Below are 20,685 nucleotides of genomic sequence, written 5' to 3'. Positions count from 1 at the left end.
CTGAGCTTAGAAATCCAACAGACCTGGCTGTGAAATCAGCACCCCAACTCTCTTCCTTTGTTCTCATTTGTAAAGTAAGAACAACCCCTACCAAATTCCTGGGAGGATTATATGCCAGTAACTAACAGAAATGTGGGGGCTTCTAGTAATCCCCCAGGAGTTTCCTCCGCAAACTGCGGAAACCTCATTTCATCAGCTCAGTCTAAGAAGGGAAACTGGAAACAATTTTTTCAACAGTAAGAGCCTGTTTAAAAGGCACAGGAGCAAGAGAAGATTGGGCCTTAATGTGAAGGTAAGAACATCCGTGTGGTGGATCCAAGCCTACAACAGGAGGTTGGGCTGGCACGCTTAGGACTGGGGTGAAGACTGGGTATGGATACCACGAGTAAGAACTACCTCTCACTGTTACTACCGCTTCACTATGTTGAACCCAGAGCTTGAAAATGACAGCAGGCTACACTGTGACTCTAAGTTACAAAAGACAAGAGCAAAAGTCTTCAAAAGGACTTCTGAACATAATATTTGTCCTTGAAATGGGGAGAGGAAGTGGTGGTTTTAACTTAATATTGGTGCTGAAGTCCAAGGGTTAAAGCTGCTTGCTCACTCCCTCAACTCCTCTTTCTGTGCCACAAGCCTGCACTGTTTCCACTGCCCTGAACACCATCACATGCCACATGTTCACATAAGCTGTCTTTTCCTGCAGAATGCAGGTTCCTAATAGCCAACGCTCAATTTTGGCCACCCTGAATTCATAGTGCCCAGAACCAAATTTAAATATATTGTTATTGAATAAAATAATCTCAATAGTTACAACTATACCACATTTGTTAAAAATGAATTTACCTTCTTTTAAATGTTAGTTAGGTTTATGTAGAAAAACAAAACTCTCTATATAATTCACTAATATGACTATGGGAACTGTATTTTTAAATTACATCAGAGAAATTAAAAAGTATATGCACTGGTTCTTAGACATAACTTCACCTTAATATGATATGATGCTTCTCTGCTCTTAGAAGACAAAATATATATGCTTTGATTATGTACCTAATGTAAATAAGTCTTTCTCCCCACAACTTGGCCATCTTTGATAGAAACAAAAAAGGATACTTTTCCAAAGAAAATGCAATGCTATGTATATTTTGTACTTTTGATAGTGCTTTATTTTTTTTCAGAAAATAAAGCTGTGAAGTTAAATAGATTTTTAATGACATTCTAGAATGTTCTATTCAAGACTTGATGATGTAGTACACATTTTTCAGGTTTAATTACCTATATTATCCTTAAAAATAAAAGACTTAAGGAGCTTCCCATGTGGAACTTCAATTTCTCTATGTCACTTTCCTTTATATCACCAAGTTTTCATTAAAGCTCAACCAATTCCACCAGGCAGGAAAGATCTCTCTGCTTTTAGAACCCCCAAGCTGCTTAGAGTGAGTACAAGCACAATTAGTGTCAAATCATTTGGCACCCCAAAGTAACACACATCAAATGATTCATGAGAACCAGGATCACAACTGAAAAGCAGGACCATAACTGCACTGTGAACCAGCCCAGTGAGCCCTAGTGCTCCTCTGAGATCAGCCACATAACCCAAGGTATCCCTTTACCTTGCTGCACTCAACAGTCTCCTTTATAGTATAGCAGATAACTTTCCAACTCTGGGTTTATACATCTTATAATCAGGACTTTTTAAAGTTCCTTATTATAAAGAATGGATTCAATCTTTGGTTTTGGGAAGACTGGAGTTTCAGCTCTGAGCCAAGAGCAGAGCTAGTGCTAGTCTGACTCACTGATGCTCAACTCATCCATAAATGTAGGAGAAAATACCAACTTAAGTCTGTTAAGGAAAAAAAAAAGACATTTATAGCAGATCAAAAACAAATTGTCAGGAGAAGTGGCACATGCCTGGAAGACTGCAAATTTGAGGCCAGCCTCCACAACTTAGCAAGACCCTATCTCAAAATAAAAAAATAAATAAATAAAAAAGAGACTGGATATGTATGTGGCTCAGGGGTTAAGCAATCCTAATTTTAATCACTGGTACTAAAAGTAAATAAATGTATAATACTGTTAATTTCACAACGCTATTTATTACTAGTTATGAGAGATTTCTTTATTGTATGTTATGAAGATAAAACTTTTTATTTTACCAGCTACTAAGCCCTTTCTGTATTCTTCAAAGGAAAATAAAAGAACCTACCTCACATGATCCCTTGTGAAAAGCTTACTAGGGCAGTAATTCTGATCATGCCCTGTTACTATCATAAACCATGGGATACTTTCATACACCAAATGACAATGCTGATTCATTTGCTCAGGAATAACACAGTCCCATTACACTCTAACATCAAAAATATTAGCAATCCAACCTAAGCTGCTCTGTGGATTGTGAGCTTTCCTGTGTTCCTGTGGTTCGATAGAAAGAAGATCATCACAGCATCACTGGTAGCAAGGAACTTTCAGGTTCAGGATTGTCATCTTTTCACCCCAAGTAGGTGACCAGAAAAATGAGCTTAAGTGCACATCTCTGGCTACTCTCTCAGTATTTATAATCATCCTCCAAATCTCTAAATTATCTGTTTCAGTGCCTCTTAAACTTCAATGGGTATTAAATTTATCTGTAGATGGGCTATGCTAGCTTAAATGACCTAACCTGTATAAATAAGTTCCTAAACCAAGCTTCTAACCACACATCTCTGGACACTTGTTATAATCCTTTAAATATATGGATCACTAAAGTGTACTTTACTGTAAGGTAGGACAGAGGTTGTTAAAAGAAAGATAAATAGATTTAAATAATCCTAAAGTTTGAGTTAAGTGTCTCAAAGCAAGATTGCATTTAATTTTTCTCTTTAGATCGGAGTACAGCCAAGTATAAGAAATAAACAGTAAGCATTGAGAATTGTACATGGCTAGATGGTTATCACATATAGGAAGACTATTATCTACAAATTCAAGCAGAAGGGAAAAAAAGGCAGTTTTTTTTCCAAAAAAAAATTTTTTTGTCTATTTTTTTTTTTATTCTAAGATTGGAAAAGAAACAAGGGGGTATCCATATTCAACTGGCCAATTAACTATGGCTTGGGCAGATATCTCTCTTGGTTATCTTTACCTCACAACTTAAATCTTCTTAGTGTGTTTTCTTACTAGGGATAGCCATTGATCCTAGATAGCCCTATATCCATATTTCTCTTATCTTAAAATAAAAATCTTGATTTCCCTTTTAAGAAGGCAGATTATTAACATGAAAAAAACATTTTCAACAACTTTGCATTTTTTTCATATATAAAATTAAATTTATAATATTAATATATTTTAGTGGCAAGGAATTAAATCGCAGTAAATGTTTAAGTAATTTACCTACTGACTTCAATGACCAAATAACTTCTGTAAACCTAAGCTCTTTCCAAAGAAAGAGGTGGAACATCACCTCAACATTTCCTACAGAGGTTTGCTGTGTAGCTCTCAGAGATGTCCACATTGAACAGTCCTACCATCCTTATATTTCCAAATTCAGCAATGACTTGTTATACAGATTTGAGAGGTTACCACTGAGGAGAAAAAGACTTAATGATTAAAATATCAAATTAAGAGAGAAGTTCCTGTCACCCTCATTACAAGATTTAAAAAGAAAAGAAGAGGGTTGGGCCTGCTGAGGGTGGGGAAAGGTGAGGTACAGCTTTTGAAGGGATGAAATGATGATCTACATAAAGTAAAGGTCTACTAGCACTCACTTTCACCTACCTTTGCTTTTTTTTTAACCTTTAAAGGCAGCATAGCTACCTAAATGTCTCTTCCCATTTTTACTTTTGATTCTCCTTATTATCCCTATTTAGTGAAATAGCAACATATTATTTTCAGAGAAGTCCTAAACACATATTTTCAAACATCATAATGCCTCTTGGGATGTAATGATAATTTTCAGAGATAAATTATATTAACATACACTATCATTAAAACACATATTTACACATCTCCAAAGAACTTTATAGACCTGAAAAAAAATTTACACAGATCCTCAGAAAAATTTGCTCTGAAAAAAATCACTGAACTTTACTTACTTGTATTGATCAGAAATTGATTTGACACACCAGGATGATCTACATCCTGTATTGCACTAGCAAAAATTGCTGCAAGAATCTCCAAATCTGTAAACACAGCCTGGAAAATCAGATAATATCAATATTACTATTCTATAAGGATATGAATAAAAAGTGTTAATAAAATGACAAATGACTTCCTAGAATTTAGATGGAAAACAAACCTTCAAATCACCATGTATTTTGAATAGACTTTTAGCTAATGAGGTACCTATAAACTTTCTAAGCATAATTCTGGAAGAAAATATTTCAACTTCATTATATCTGCGGATCATCATACCTTTTTAAAAAATAGAAAAAAAAAGTGTCTTAATAAGACATGGGAAATTATTTTCTTGGATCCAAATCAGGATTTCTCGACCTCAGCACTGTTCACATTTTGTGTCAGGTCACACTATGTGTGATGATGTCCTGTACTGGTACATTATAGATACTTAGAAGAATTCTTGGCTTGACCATGACATGCCAGTAACATATATAAACAAAAATGTGATACAACCAAAAATTTCTCCAGGCATTCCAAGTGTCACTAGAAGCTGAGGGGAGGGGGGAAAGGGGCAAGAAATCATCTACAGTTGAAAACCACTCATCTGAATGATGAGGTATTAACATAATTTCATACTGAGAACAATGCAAACTATATCCAAAAAGAGAATCTTTCCCAAAAATGATTAAGGAAATCAAATTGCTTTAGTAAACACTTAGCAGAATAACATCTTAGAATTTAAAAAAAAAATTAAAGTATTTTTTCCTAATAAATTCTATGGAAAATATCAATGCATTCACTGTTTACATTTTATAAATTAATAATTCTTTGAACTCTAACTTAAAAAGTCATCAAAATGAATTTCCAGAAAACAAACAAAAGTCCAGATGTGCATTATGACATATCCACTGGATCATTTCAAAAGAAGAAATATAAGCAGATGAATCCCTAAATCTCTGATCCACTTTTACAGACAAATTCATCAAAGCTGCAACTGCTTTATTAACCACAACATTTATCCCCTATAAGTCAACATATTTCCAATAAAGCCAATTACTATATGCATCACAAATTCCTCAGTTTGAAAGTTTAAGACACTCATGAATGGCAAGTTAGTGTTCTTAACATTTTTAAAAACAGATTTACCTCCAAAGCAGGAGTAGACAGTAGCACATGAGTGGACTGGACAACATCTGCAGCATGGATGTTGTTATGATAGGCCACATCAGCATGGTAATGGTCTTCAAGGGTCATAAGGTATGTAATTAGAGTGTCTACTGGAATTTTAAATGTTTTTAACAAATCCCGTTCCTGTATGAGAAGATATCCTTGTAACATTTTTGTCTTTATATTTTTTTAAAAAATGTTTCACACAGAATGTTAGAACAAACAAACAACCCCCCTTGCGCACACACACACACACACACACACACACACACACACACACAGACACACACACACACAGACACACACACACACACACACAAAACCACCAGGGCTTCCTACAGATGACTCAGAAACAGAAATAGCACTTTCCCATGTGCAGTGAGAGACATGGAAATATTTGGGAAGATCTAGGAACTTATGGGACAATATCAGAGTTGAGTTGTCCTTCTGGAGGACAATACTGCTTTATCCAAACCTAATGTCTCAGAAATGTACTACCTACTATAAAAGCTTCAGTATACCATGACCATGGAGGCACCAGCACTGGAGCACCATTGCCTCAGCCCCACCAGCTCCAACCTCGTTCTAGAACTGGAGTTTCCCATTCTAGTCCCAGTGTATCAATAACAGACTCAAATTCTCATTTAAATCTCACTCTGAGCTGAGGCAAGGGCTCCAAAAGAAAATATAGTGGACATGGAAAAGGTAGTAGCAGATTAAAGAAATTATGTTCTGAGGTTAGTCTGCAGGGAAGTTACTCATTTTTTAAAGTTAGCATTCCATTCCCTATGCAAGTCAGGGTCATGAAGATGAATCTTAAACTGTTGTTTTAATGAATTGCTTCATTCTCCCATATCACATCTTTTTCTTAGATGGAAAAAAAATAAAATTTATTTTTGTTTTATCCACACTCCACATTTCTCTACCTTTATTTGTCCCTTGGAAAAGGAACAGATAAGGGAAAAGATACTATCAAAATGAACAACAACAAAAAAAGGTGGGTGATACTGGGGTTGTAGCTCAGCGTCACAGCATTTGCCTAGCATGTGAGATTCAGTCCCTGGGTTGATCCTCAGGACCACCTAAAAATGAATAAACAAAATAAAGGTATTGTGTCCAACTACAACTAAAATATAAATACTTTTAACAAAAAGGGTGAGTGATAAGGAAGACAAAATGCATACACTTTTCATAGACTCAACAGTCAGTCCCTGCACAAAAGAGATGTGATAGAACTGCTATACCTGAAATATGGTGTGCATGATAACAGTAAGAGGCCGTTCCAGACAACTCAGCTATTCTGAAAACATGAAGACCCCATTTGTTCACATCTTCTAGTTCCTGGCATTGAAAAATTACACCAAATAATTAGAAAGTGGAAGAACATGAGGCAATGAAACGCAAATATTTAAAAATCTAAAAAATTGTTAGATATATTTAAACAATGACTCATTTTAAATATAAGCAATATACCATAAAAATAAAAGCAAACTTTAGAAAAATTTACTTAAATGTACTGAAAATGGTGAAGCATTGCTTAGATTGTAATTCTGACAACACATCACGTTCACAGATTTTGAATATTTGAATATCAATCCCAAAGCATTTCTTCAATGGATAATATTTACTCACAGAAACTTAACTATTCTTGTACAACCCAGAAGAGATGACAGACTTCTAACTTCTTCAGACCAAAAATCAAATGAAGATACAAAAAAGTAAGAAATGTGTACTAAACCACCTGTCTAAATCCACATATTAATAAATTCAAATAACTGAAAGAGCTTTATAAAGTGCTTTTCCATTTTCAAAACAAACTTATAAATTAATGAACTTTTCCATCTATTTAAGAGAAGAAATCAAAATTCATGCAAAACATTACTACATACTTATGATTACGCTCTCTGAAATTATCTTACCTTGGCCAGAACATCTTCTTGTTCTGTTTTAACTCCAAACCTTGGGATACTTGAATTAGTAAGACTAGAACTATACATCAATTTCTTGACTCTACTGATCTGAGACATTGACCTTTTCTTTTTCTCTTTTTCCTTCTGAGTTGGAGAAGAAATTTCCACTTCATGTTGCTTATCTTAAGAAATTTAGAAATTGTTCTACAATTATTATGAATTCTACTTTAAAAAACACAACATGCATAATTAGGCAGGATATAATTAATCACTGGGAAATATTTACAAGTTATACTTTTCTAATAGAGTTGAATATTCATAATTTGATGAAAACTTGATATCCTCACATACAAAATTAAGCAAATAAATTCCATAATAAACTAATTAATATCAAATGTCCAGTGGTTACTTCCTGATAGATCACCCAATGTAAAAAATCATGCAAGACTTAATCATGACAGCAGACTCACAGAAAGTACAATTCTTGATTATTTGCTCTGTTCACCAACTCCATTACTGTATGACAATAACCTAGAGGCTTGAAACTGCTCTTGCCAACTAAGGATTTCAATTTTCAACACATACTTTAAAATAATAAAAACTTCAAACACAAATATAATAAAAATAGCAGTGTACAAATCTAACAGCTAATTAAAACCGATCAGACTATGGGAATTGAAGCAGCATTTTTTGAAAGAAAATATAGTTTTCCCTTTTATTTCCTGTTATTATAGAAATAAGCTTTCTAAGGAAAAAAATACAAAGGGAAGTAGTCCCTTTTGACATTTGATGAGGTAAATTAAAAAAAAAATGAAAATGGAAACACGCATATTCAATGACTTGAATAACTCAGGTCCTTTCTTTTTCTATACCACATTAGATAAGTTATGATGTAACCAAGTTTTATAGAAACCACAGAGAATTCCAATTATAAGTTATTAAGTGATTTTACACCAATGCTCTTTATCTTTTTCTACAGTAAAATCAAGATATCTTGGTACATTCATTCTTCCACTATTTCAAGCAGTCAGTAAACCTACCCATTCATGTCTGTTCAGTAATGTGCCAATCAGCCATCAAAACAGTTTTGTTTTGAAAGTAATTTTAAATCAAGGATTTGTTCAAATTACTGATTTTCACTTATTGCACTTCTTTCTCCTGATGAGGTAGAGGGGCTGCCCCAGAACATCATATTTTCAGCTATTATTAGCACACTGTTCTTTAGCAGTTGCACTGTACTTGCTCACCAGATTGCCAGGCATGGTACGCATTAGACAATCAAATCATCAAGGGCAGGACTATTTCTAATTTATCATTAAGTACCTAGTGCCCAGCCAGGGAAGCATTTAAGAAAAATTTGTCAAATGCATGCATAAATATCTTATAAAATACATTGTACTGTTCTGTATTATGAAAAGAAAACTGTCTAGGGATGTAGCTCAGTGGTAAAATGTTTGTATGTGTGAAGACCTGAATTTAATCCCTGGCACCACTGAGTAAATAAAAAAAATTTACTTTGTTACCTTATATTCTAAGGCTTAGAAGTTTACAGTATCAAATTATTAAGATAATAAATACAAATGGAATTTTTGACACTTATTTGATTTCCAAAATGAGTTGGTGCTTCAATCCCTCTCCAAAAACCAGCAAACAAACAATTCAAAAGAAAAATTTTAAGCTGCATGGAGTTATTCTCACCTAAGAATGTGTCTGATATGTACTCCGACACTTGGTTTCCAGACCGGCTCATTTCAGAGAGATGGGTGAGCTCCTGATTAAGCAACCTTTTAAACTGAAAAACCAAAAGGTAAAATGAAATAACAGAAGAGGAAATTTTAAGTGAAATAACTTAAGCGTATCCTGGGACACAGAAAGATACATCCCCAAAATTTTAAATTGCCTTGACAATTTAGAGGAGAACTCTTCAACACAACCTTCTGCAATCATAGGAAAGAACCATAAGCTGTGTCACTTGTGACAGTGGCTGCCAGGCACAGGTGACTGCCACACACTTGAAATGTGGTCAATGTGAACAAGACACAGAATTTTGAATTTCGTATAATTATTCTCAATTTAAATAGTGTGTGGCTGGTGGCTATGACATTAAATAGCACAGATTTTGACAATAAATGACAATTAATAGTAAAAACAATTATACACTTTAAATGTATTATTGGTATTTAGATAAAAATATAATTTATAAGCACACAAAAGTGTTTTCACGTGACTAAGCATGGTATATTTTTATCATTTGGTTTATCATTACCAGAAATGAATATATAAATAATATTGGTATTATTTTACCCCAAAGTAAACTTTAATAGATTTGAGTACTTTTGGGGAACTGTGGAAAAATAAAACTTAAATAAACACTACATAATATATTCTTTAAAATTTTTTTTCAAGTAAAAAGTAGAAGGCTTATTGGTTCTCAACATTCACAGAATTTGCCAACCCAATTTCCAAGTCATGAAACAAACAAACAAACAAAAACCCCATCAACTTTTATTATTGTATTTTATTACTTTGCAACTTATTTTACTAAAGCTACAGTGCTTGTTTTATCCAAAGATACCACGCGGCATTGCCAACATTTTCAAAGATTTGATACTTCCCTGCACATCTACTGCTTTACAAAAAAATCTTCAATAAAATGATTTTATTCTTTTACACTTAAACACATTTAAATTTTGTCTAATCATGTATGCTCAACAGTCATACGTGGCTAGTGGCTAATGTACAACTTAGAGATTTCAAAATGCATCCTTGGTTTATCACAATCTAATATATATAATGCATTTACTATTTCCAAAAAAATGATAGAACCTTAAAAATTTATACCCTTCCTGTTTTTTATGTTTTTATTGCAATTTATAAATACCATAACTATTATGCCCACTGTTTTTCAATTATATTTGGCCACATATTTGCCATTTAATTTTAGCTCATCATTTCTTCCTGCCTCAGTTTTTTTTTCTTCTGTCAAATATTTGGTGCTTAAAGAACTATTTTTATATTTCTTTAAAGCAGGTGAATTGATGGCGAATTCTCTTATGTTTTCTCCTCTTCCTTGAAAGTATCTTTATTCATATTAGAAATTTTGAAGGCTAATATTGCTAGTTAAAAAATTCTAAGTTGACATCTATTTAACTTCAGCCTTTTTGAGTTGTTATTCTGCCTTTAACTTCCACTGTAACTATTTTGATTGCTTTTCCTTTAAGGGTATTGCTTGCTGTTGAATCTGGACATTCAGTCTATGGCCATACAACCTTGAACATGTCCAATCTCACCTGTATCTGAATGTTAAGATTTTCTTTTGCCACCATATATAAAAAGGTATTCTATTAGGATCGCAGATGTATTTATTCTTCCTTGAATACATCCTCTCTGGAGTTTTAGGATATTTTGTGTATCTTTGCCTTAATGTCTTGTGTCAACAGTGAAGATATTCAGCTAGCAGTTAACACGTCAGATATTTCTTCTAATATATTTTCTCCTTTCTTCTTCCCTCCAATCTGTGCCTCAAGTTTTATTATAGACACATTCTATATTATTTTTCCTTGTTGCTATTATTTTATATTTCTTTCATTCTGTGTGAATATATTCTACTTACTTAGTTTCCTGTATACAATACTGTGTCATTTCTAATATGAACACAAACTCATTTAATCTTAATACCCATACATACAGCAACTCAACTGTTGGAGTAATACACCCTTAAGCATCTTTAGACACTACTCTTGGCATTTTCATTCCCCTTAGGTCATCTCTTATTAAAGAATTGACAGTACATAGTAGTTGCTTCTAAATATATCTTCCTTTGACTTTGAAAACAGCCCAAATAGGCTTTTAAATATGCTTTTAATATTTCTCTTAATATAGAGAATATTAATATATAGAGTATCTTAATATATAAGATACTTGACCAAAGCCAGATACATCATTCCTTATCTTTAGCAGCCTTTAAGTGGTTGAGCTTCACTAGAAATTCTCATTTAAGTCTGGAGAAGAGCAGTGAATTTATCTTTTAGAAATGTTTGAAATGCAATTATTTCTCAGTGTTAAATTAGCTTATTTAGAATGTTCAAAAAGTACTGCTTCTCTATATAATTGTTACAAATATGATCTAACTCAATGTAGTTAAATCTCTCCAAAAGTCAATCTTATTGATCATCTAAATTAGGCATAAGGATTGAACTCTCCCTACTAAGCACTGCAGAAGGTCATCACAACAACAAATCAATAAACTGCTGGACACAGTAATGCATACTAGCACTCCATGGCTGTCAAAAACGAACTGGTCAAGATAAATACAAGTTATAGTTGTCAATTCACAGGTCTAGGAACCTTATTCTCAAACCCAGGAACATAATGGTTACCTTCTTACTCTACTTTCTTTTTGTAACCTCTTGTTAATTATAAAATGCACATGTGATAGAAAACCCAGAATGCTATACAGAAGAAAGCAAGAAACCATGTAAACCCATTACTTAGAAATAATCACAATCAGTTATATTTTCTTCTATGCCCTTTTTTTAACCTCTGTGAGATTTTTCAATTAAAAATTGGCATCATATAACATATAAAACATAGTTGCTTCTTGTTTTCACTTAGCATTTTATAGTATTATCTACTAGAAAGGCCTTCTAAGAATATTCGTAAGATGTTTGCAATGCTGTTCAAATTTTTTTCTGTCCATCTTATTAAATTATGTATCCTTGAGTAAATTATGGGTTACTGATTAATTAATCTAATGGAAAGTGTCTTTTATTTAGTCTGGCACATAATAGTTGCTTAACTTATTTGAGTTCTTTTTCCTAGCCCTCTTTTTGATACTCAGTTCCTATTTTTGTGTGTTTTTTAAAAAAATGATATTAATTTTTATGATTGAAGAACATGCACTTGAAGGACTTGATTATAATTTTTATGATTGAAGAACATGCACTTGAAGGACTTGATTATAGTTATGACTAGCCCCCTCTTCATCTAATCCCATAAAAGAATTTAAGACATAGAGGAAACTATGTTCAAAAACATACTATATCATATATAATCTCACACAGGTTGAAGAGTGGACAACACATCTTGCTTTACAGATGAAATACACCTTTGAAAACATCCATTAAATAGAAATACACACACACACACACACACACAAACACACACACACTTAAAAAGACAGTCTGCTATTAACATTTGAAGCATGTATTCAAGTAAGTATCTCTTTGACTAGACATTGTCCCTGTCATAAGCTGTAAGTTGCTATAATCACAAAGTCATTTTATGTAAAAGGTGTGAAATAGGCAGTCCTTTCAGCCTCTGCCAGCCCCTCAGCAGTCAGTATAGGGAAGGTGTCCACCTGCACCCTGTCAATGTAACTAAACACTAAATCTTCTGGGGCAAGTGGAAAAATTAGATGAGGATCCAGGTATTCACAGACCCATCTTCTAACTTGTGCACAAGCTCTAACTTAGAAGGAATATATTGTCATATGTACAAATAGAAAAATATTTGTTACCTGCAAATCTGGGACACAAATTACTGATGCATAATTTTTCTGGTGATTAAAATATATAATTCATCAAAATAGCCAGTTAGTACAGATAACTAAAGCAAAAAATGCCAGAGAATCTATTGTGTAGGCTGAATAAACAAGACTGCATATTCCATTGAATATTTCATATCATACACATTATGCCCAGACTATTCTTTTGTTTTTGTTCAAAACAGAAAAATCTTGGGTTGGAGAAATCCATTATCACACATCTATCTCTCTACCAAGGTTTGCAAGGTGCTCCAATAAAGTCAATATTTAATTTTATCATAATTAGAACTGACAGTATTTGAAGCAACCTCTCTCTTCCCAAAGGAAAGAATTATGAGGGATTTCCTATGGAGTACTGTCAAAGCATCCATTAGGTTAAAACATAAGGATATTTTCTAAAAGGAATAAAAATCATTTTACTATTTGGCTATTACACAAAACTTTAAATCCAGGGAAACTAAACTAATAACCACAAAAATCACCACAATTGCTTTCTCAACTATTAGCTGATCTTACAGATTGGTTTTGGAGTGTATAGCCTGATGTACTAAAGAACCATATAATAAAGTATTCAACAAAAATTTTAAAATCTAAGTAGAATTTTTCTTATTTTGAGATAACTCTGTAACATTTACTAAAATAATTACATAAAAATTACCATGACTGGGGAAAATGATGATTTTAAAAGTTAATAAAATATATTCTTCTTGAAATATCATTATATTTCTTGAATAATAGATTTAAAAGACACAAAACTCTGAATTGATTTTCAATTAAAAATTGGTTGTGATTTAATTGAGCATTTAGTTATTTTTAAAGTAGCCTCTAAATATTTTCTGCTTGGGAATTTCTTGTTAGTTTTGGTTTAAGTAATTAGAAAATAAAACAGAATCATGGTTGCAATGAATAAAAACATGAGGAAGATTTCTAAATCCTTTGTTTTCATTAAGCATCAGAATATCTGTGAGTAGCATTTAAAAGGCTTAAAGGAAAGTGAAAATGCATATCTGAATGGTGTGCTTTACATTTCAGAACTACAGTTCTCTGGTTTACATTCAAGATTGTATATAAGTTCTATATTTAAGATTGTTAGGGCTGGGGTTGTAGACTAGTGGCAGAGCGCTTGCCTAGCATGTGTGAGGCACTGGGTTCAATCCTCAGCACCAAATAAAAATAAACAAATAAATGCAATATGTCCATACACAACTACAAAAAAACTTTAAAAAAAGATTAAGAAAACAAAATAAAACAAATTATGTCCATCTCATTCCACCATCCTTACCCTAAGTACATGTATGAAGATATGAATGGTGTGACTCCACTTTGTGTACAACCAGAGAAATGAAAAATTGTACTCTATATGTGTGCTATGAATTGAAATTCATTGTGCTGCCATGTATAAAAATTAGAATAAATAAATAAATTAAAGAAACAAAAATATAATTAAAATATTTTAAAATATAGTTTTCTGAAATCCTGAATCATGCCACTGTGCTACTGGATATATATATATAAAACATATCCTCCTAGTATACATTCAAAAAGGTGGTACAGCTCAAACAGAAAGAAAACACTTATATTTAGCTATGATTTTCCACTAAAAAATCATTTAATTTGCTGTTCTGTGACAAGTTTGGAATATATCAGTATTAAAAGCTACTTAAATTTAAATTGGCTGCATAAAAATAAAATCTTCAAAATGCATAAGACCACATCTGTATATTTAGATTCTTGGAGGTATTGTTCATACCCCAAATATAAACATAAAGCCTTTAAAAAATGTATCAAATATGAACTGGCTAAAAGCTAAGAGATAAATTGAGGAGTCAGAGGGATTATGGTTTTTTTGGGTTACTCTCTATACTTTTCTGTATTTAAAAAAGTGGAATGAAAAGAAATGCTTGGCAGAATTCACATAATGAAAATCTATATATTTAAAAACATTTTAAAAATCTGGATCATCCATAAATTTAAACATTGAAATATTTTCTAAAAATTCAAGAAAATCTCAAAAGTAAAAGGGGAAATGTCCTTTAAAATAAACAAAGAAACAGATAAAATATTTCAAACTTCAAGTCCTTAAAGTAATGGAAAAATGAATCTTTAAAAATTTGTGCAATTGCCTCAATAATCAAGGATGAGCCTCACTTTCTGAAGTGATACTTCACCCAGAACTGAACTAAGTTTTTCTACCTTTCATTACCATCATGGAGGTAGAACACCATGCTATCATTACCACAGAACAGGCAAAAAGCTTGCTAAATATGAACACATTCTTATTAAATTCAGTGTATTAATTCACTTCTTGAGATTAACAAAAGCATCATCATCATACAAACTTTTTTTTATAATTTTACACTAAGATAATCAATTTTCATTTTGAGACAAATATCAGTTAAATATTCAATGTCAATTTTTAATGTAATCTAGAGTTGTATATCCAAAATTGGAAAAAATATCTTTGTCATATTAAAGTAGTACAGGCATTTAGCAAGAGCCATAAATTAACTTTATAACCTTTAAAGTGTTACATGTTAATTGGAATCCATAAATCAGAATAGGAAAGTTGACTAAAAATTATTTGCAAATGAATTTATTTAATTACCTTCATATTTTAAAGCACAACACAAACTTACACCATATGACAAACAGAAGAATCACTGCACATCAAAAAGCTATTTTAACAAACTACACATGATAAAAAGTTATCCAATCTTATCTTGAACACCGAAAACACATATTTGTTTCATAGTTTGTGTAAAAGGGAAAAATATAGAATTGCTTAGAAGGCTTAAATACCATCATAATTTGTTAACACTATCAATTATGTAATCGGAGTAACCAGGAGTTTTCAAAGGAAAAATCAATCTTACCTTTATGTAGCTACACGACACTGATAGCAAATAGTTTGCTTCAGGCATTTTTGATTGCTTATCAAAAATGTTTATATATATGATAAATATGTTCAAAAATATGTGTATCTTCAAATCCTTTATACTTTCATAATCCCCGTAAGCCAGTGTGGGATTTTAAAGATTTTGGTAATTAAGTATACAAAAGAATGCCTCGTATTAGGTTCCATCCAGTCATCTTCCCATTAAATACATGCCATTTGTAAAACTCCAAAATGGAACAAAATTCAACAATTATTCTGAATAAAGAAAATCCATGTGATAAAAGAATAGGTAAAGATCTAAGAGTTTGCATCTTTCTATCTTCCAGCTCCAGGGCTTAATGAATAATGTATATCAAGATGTTTAGCTGCAAGAAAGACTAGTTCTGTCAAAAGGTACCAAATAAGGAACTGCAGGGAAGCTGGGAAGAGTGACAAGAAACCCCTCCCACAGAACCCCAACTATGCACCAATCATACTCCATTCTCCAGAGTGTGAGGGCAGGGGGTGTGGACCTGGCGCAGGCTGCTTTGTGATTGGTTGGCGAGGGGGAGCCTCTGGGGAAGAGGTTTTCCACCTGACCCGGTGAACGCCATTTAATAACGGTCTCCCTACAGCTTGGAGGCTGCCGTGAGAAAGATGAATGGGGCTTTCCTCTTACAGAGATGCATAACAACCATGACACTATTCAAAATCCGCAGCTCATTCTTAGACAAAGACTGACGGCCCTTCTGGAACCATTTCTATGAACTTTAATATTCTTGGACTTTACTTACATCCACATAAATGCTGCTCTGAAAACGATAAGCATGCATTTTAATTACTTTCCTTTCTCTTGGATTTCTCAAATCCAAAACAAGTGGCTTCCTTGGTGACCTAGATATAACCATGGTTCTTCCCCTGTTCATAATAAAAGCCAAGGGATTAGAAAATGTGACCTATGCTCAGAATTCACAAATTCAATGATGCAGCCTCTGACCTGTATGGTATGGCTGGTCTTAGGTCCCTTTTTTTTTGGTGGGGCTATGTGTGCCTGAGCTCTTTAATTTCCAAAATCTTAATGTAGAGATGATTTATTATAAATCTGACTTGGGAGAAAATGAATCCAAAAGCTAACAAGCTGTGTATGGATAAAGAATGCAATGTTTTGTATATAGATTTCAGGATCTATATTTCGATCAGAAGGGAACATTTTTATGGCTGTAAACTTAAAGTGGCTTTTAGGAATACAGAACTAAGTTGAAGAGTAATCACTACTATATAGAATGTGATTCTTTCAGGAAAAAAACATTTTTATGTATGGTTTAGAGTAGTATTACTCTGTAATTTTTTATATTAAAGAGGTCTTTTGTATGAGAAAAGGGGGAAATCTTGCTTTTGCCCTATTTTAACATAAAATCCTGCCCATTCTCCCTCATCTCCATCTCAAAATTTTATTCTCAACTCTTTTGTGACTTAATGATATGATTACTGCATATTCTTCCTGTCATTGAAGTACTTCTGTTGTTCAGGTTTGTCTTAGATAGTATGCCCTCATCATAAATACAGCAGTTCTTCCTTGTCTGCAGTTTCACTTTCTACAGTTTGTTAATCAAAAAACATTAAGTGGAAAATTCTAGAAATAAACAGAAGTTTTAATAACTTTAATTTTGGCATATTGTTAAAATTATTCTATTTTATCTTGTTGATCTCTTATTAGGCCTGATTTATAAATTTCATCATTATGTTTATACAAGAAAAAATACAGTATATGTAGGTTTTGGTATTCTTCACTGCTTTAGACAGCCAGTGGGGGTCCTAGAACATATCCTCTGTAGGTAAGAGGGAGACCACTGCATTTTCTTCATCTTTGAAATTCTGTTGATTCCCTCATGCTGAAGTTCTTAGTTGCTATTTACACCCTTGTGTTTTATTCCCTAAATTTCTCTTAATCCTTTACAAAAGATAAGAAAAAAGGCAAAACTTTTTTTAAAAAAATATGGTCTTTCATCCTCCTTACCTTCTTTGAAGTGTTCAGCCTTGTTTGATCACTCTTAACACTTTCCCTGAACTCCCAGCGCCCTGAACTTCTTTTCTTTCCACTGCTCTGACCATCCCTTCTTTGCTTTCTTCTATTAATCCCCTAACTCAGGATCTCCACAGCCTCTCACCCAGGCCTACACTCTTCAATGACTACTTCTAAGTTGAACATTAGTACTGTATTTCCAAAAATATAATACTCTTCCCTTTCAAATGTCCTGCCAGTCACGTCAAACTTTTTCAAAACTATGAAACATTTTTCTATATTTAAAGTAGTTCTTATCATTGCAGTCAGGGGGCCCAGGTTGTTTCCAGTGTCTCAGATGAAATCCGTCACTCCTATCATCCAATAGGTGTCTCATGTGAGTCACACATTGTCAGGTGTTTAATATAAATCATCTAACTGAATCCTCGAGTAACCCTGACATGTTCCCCTCTACCACATTACCTTCTCTCCTTCACCCATCATCCTGACCAAATCCTGTCTTTCATAAAATGCCATTACTTTCCTTTTGTTCCTTTCTATTCCCACTTCCATCATATCAATCCAAATACTTAAAAGAGTAAAATAGAAAGTACCTTCAATTTCATTCCCACAAATCTCTCATTTCCACATAAACAAAACACTTTGAGAGAAAATATGAATTTCCCCAATTCACCCAGCACCTGGACTCTAATCTTAACTTCTAAATTGGTTAGTGCAGCAGCTAATCTGCAAAAGACTCCTAATGAGTCACATCACTCCACTATGCTGAATCTGAGCTGGCTTGTGTACCCACATGATTATGCATGACTGCTGAGGCTAAGTCACAGAGGCCTTGAGCTTTCACCTTGCTTTCTTTGAATTTGCTATTGGAATCCCTGTGCTGATATGTAGGAAAGTATGGAGTGGGAGATATGGAGAGATTGTGCCTGCCTAAAAACAAGCACACACATCTGCCCAGTCACCAACCAGACCAAGATGAAGAAGCCATCCTGGTCATGCAGCTCAGTTTAGCTTTCAGATGACTCCAGCCCCATACACTATCTGACTGCAACCACAAGGGACCCCAAATAAGAATGTGTAGCCATGCCCACAAAATCATGGAAACTAGTAAAAATAAATTGTATTTCAAGTTTGAAGTAATTTATTATACAGTAATCAATAGCCAGAACAGTTAGGAGGAGTAAATGAAAGGTGTAACTCTACATCATGTACAACTAGACAAATGAGAAGTTATACTCCATTTATGTATGATGCATCAAAATGCATTCTACCCTCACACATAACTAATTAGAATAAAATAATAAAGTAATATATGCAAAGCACTTGAAATAATGATATATAATAAAACAAATAGATATCAGATGATATTGATAACAATAATTCCATTATCATATCAACATTTTTTAAATATTGTCTTAGTTGAACACAGACACAGTATCTTTATATTATCTGTTTTTATTTGAACCCAGTGCCTCACACATGTAAGGCAAATGCTCTACCAACTGAGCTACCACCCTAACCCCATACCATCATTTTTTAACTCTCGGATTACTACTTCTTTTCTTAATACACCTTGTTTCCTTTCATCTGCATCATGTCACTCTGTGTCTCAGATCTGAAATTCTGTCATTGAATCTCCACTATTTTCTTGCTTCTGACCTTTCCCCCTCCAGGGCAATACTGATTTCCATTGCCAGACCTCATTTCCTCAAATCCAGCCTCAGCCTGTAACTTCAAAGCATCTACATTCCTCTGTGGGATCCAGATTGCTGCTCCTAATCCCTAAATGCAAAACTGTTTTTAGCTGCTCTTTGACATCTCCATTCTGTCCCTGGAAGGCTAGAATTCCAACTGTCTCTTGGACCAGCAGCCCCCATTTCCCTATCTTTACCAGCTCCCTCCTCCTTCCACTCTGCCTGCCTCAAACCAGCCCTTCAAAGTCAGATTTAAGTTATTAAAGTATGTCTCAAACATAAATATTCCTGTCCTTCTCCAAATTTTAATTATTCTTTATTCGCCCCTTCATACAAAAAATATTTTCTACTAAGCTCCTACTATATGCCAACCACTGTCCCACATGCTGGGGGACACAGTATAAACAAAACACATTTTCCTACCTGGAGCTTACATACAACAACTTAGTTAGCAAGACAAAACACACCACAGGATGATAAGGGCGATGGAGGAAGACAAAGGAGAGGAGGGCAATGAAGTGTTAGGACACAGAGGATCTGGGAAGCCTCTCTGAGATGATGGTCATCCAGAGATCTGGAGTGAGGCAATCACCCAGAGCCCTGGGAGGGGGATCCAGGCTACGGGCACACCCAGAGCAAAGGCCTCCAGGCAGCAACACACCCAGTGGTGAGCTCCCAATGCGTGTCACCCCCTATCATTTAAATCCAAGTCATACTTCAAAGTGGTTCTCAGCAAGCTCAGGCTCACTGTCCTGACTCCTTGTTATCTATCCACCAGTCAATTTTATTCTTTGGTAAGTTAACATTTTCTTTTTACAACAAATATTTCTTGTATCCTGAATTGAAATTCTTAATGACAATTCCTGTAAATATACTTTGCTAAATATAGGCACACAGACTAAATACTCTCTACATAGATAATTTTTCAAAAATAAGTAGAATGGTTTATATCAGTAACATAAGGAGAAGTAAAAAAATTTATATTGAATAATACAAAACATAAATATTGTATACAACCATATTAAAAAATCATTAGAAGGTTAGATCTTACTATTCCTGTCTAGCTATGATCTTGAGAGACTTATTTAAATGTTTCATGCTTCAATTTAGTCATCTTGGAAATGAGAATAGTGTCCACCTCATAGAGTTGCTGTAGGAATTAAATCAGTGCATATAATCGAAGCACTTGGAACAGTAAAAGCTATGTAAGTGTTCACTGTGATTTCTCCGATATGGAAGATGGCCATGAAAGTTACAGCAGCATAAAAATGAACACACAGAAATTATATTAGAAAGACTGTGTTTTTCTCCTGAAATGGTTAGGATTACTCTCGGAAGCCTTCAAATATAACCAAGTACAAACTTCACGTAACATGATGCTG

The 20,685-nt window shown here is 33.7% G+C and overlaps 1 protein-coding gene across 1 annotated transcript in view; it reads right to left on the bottom strand.

The window, feature by feature from the left end:
- LOC144369713 (3',5'-cyclic-AMP phosphodiesterase 4D-like) overlaps nucleotides 1–20,685 on the bottom strand; it is a 233,125-nt gene that overhangs the window by 7,489 nt on the left and 204,951 nt on the right. The window contains 6 exon segments of the mRNA XM_078029833.1: nucleotides 4,065–4,164; nucleotides 5,236–5,400; nucleotides 6,501–6,537; nucleotides 6,539–6,597; nucleotides 7,176–7,348; nucleotides 8,865–8,958. Of these exon segments, the coding sequence (XP_077885959.1) occupies nucleotides 4,065–4,164; nucleotides 5,236–5,400; nucleotides 6,501–6,537; nucleotides 6,539–6,597; nucleotides 7,176–7,348; nucleotides 8,865–8,958 (628 nt within the window).

This window comes from Ictidomys tridecemlineatus, chromosome 13, assembly GCF_052094955.1.
Source record: "Ictidomys tridecemlineatus isolate mIctTri1 chromosome 13, mIctTri1.hap1, whole genome shotgun sequence".
Taxonomy (NCBI): Eukaryota; Metazoa; Chordata; class Mammalia; order Rodentia; family Sciuridae; genus Ictidomys; species Ictidomys tridecemlineatus.
Note: the sequence above shows the minus strand (reverse complement) of the source record. Positions and strands in the feature narration are given on the sequence as shown.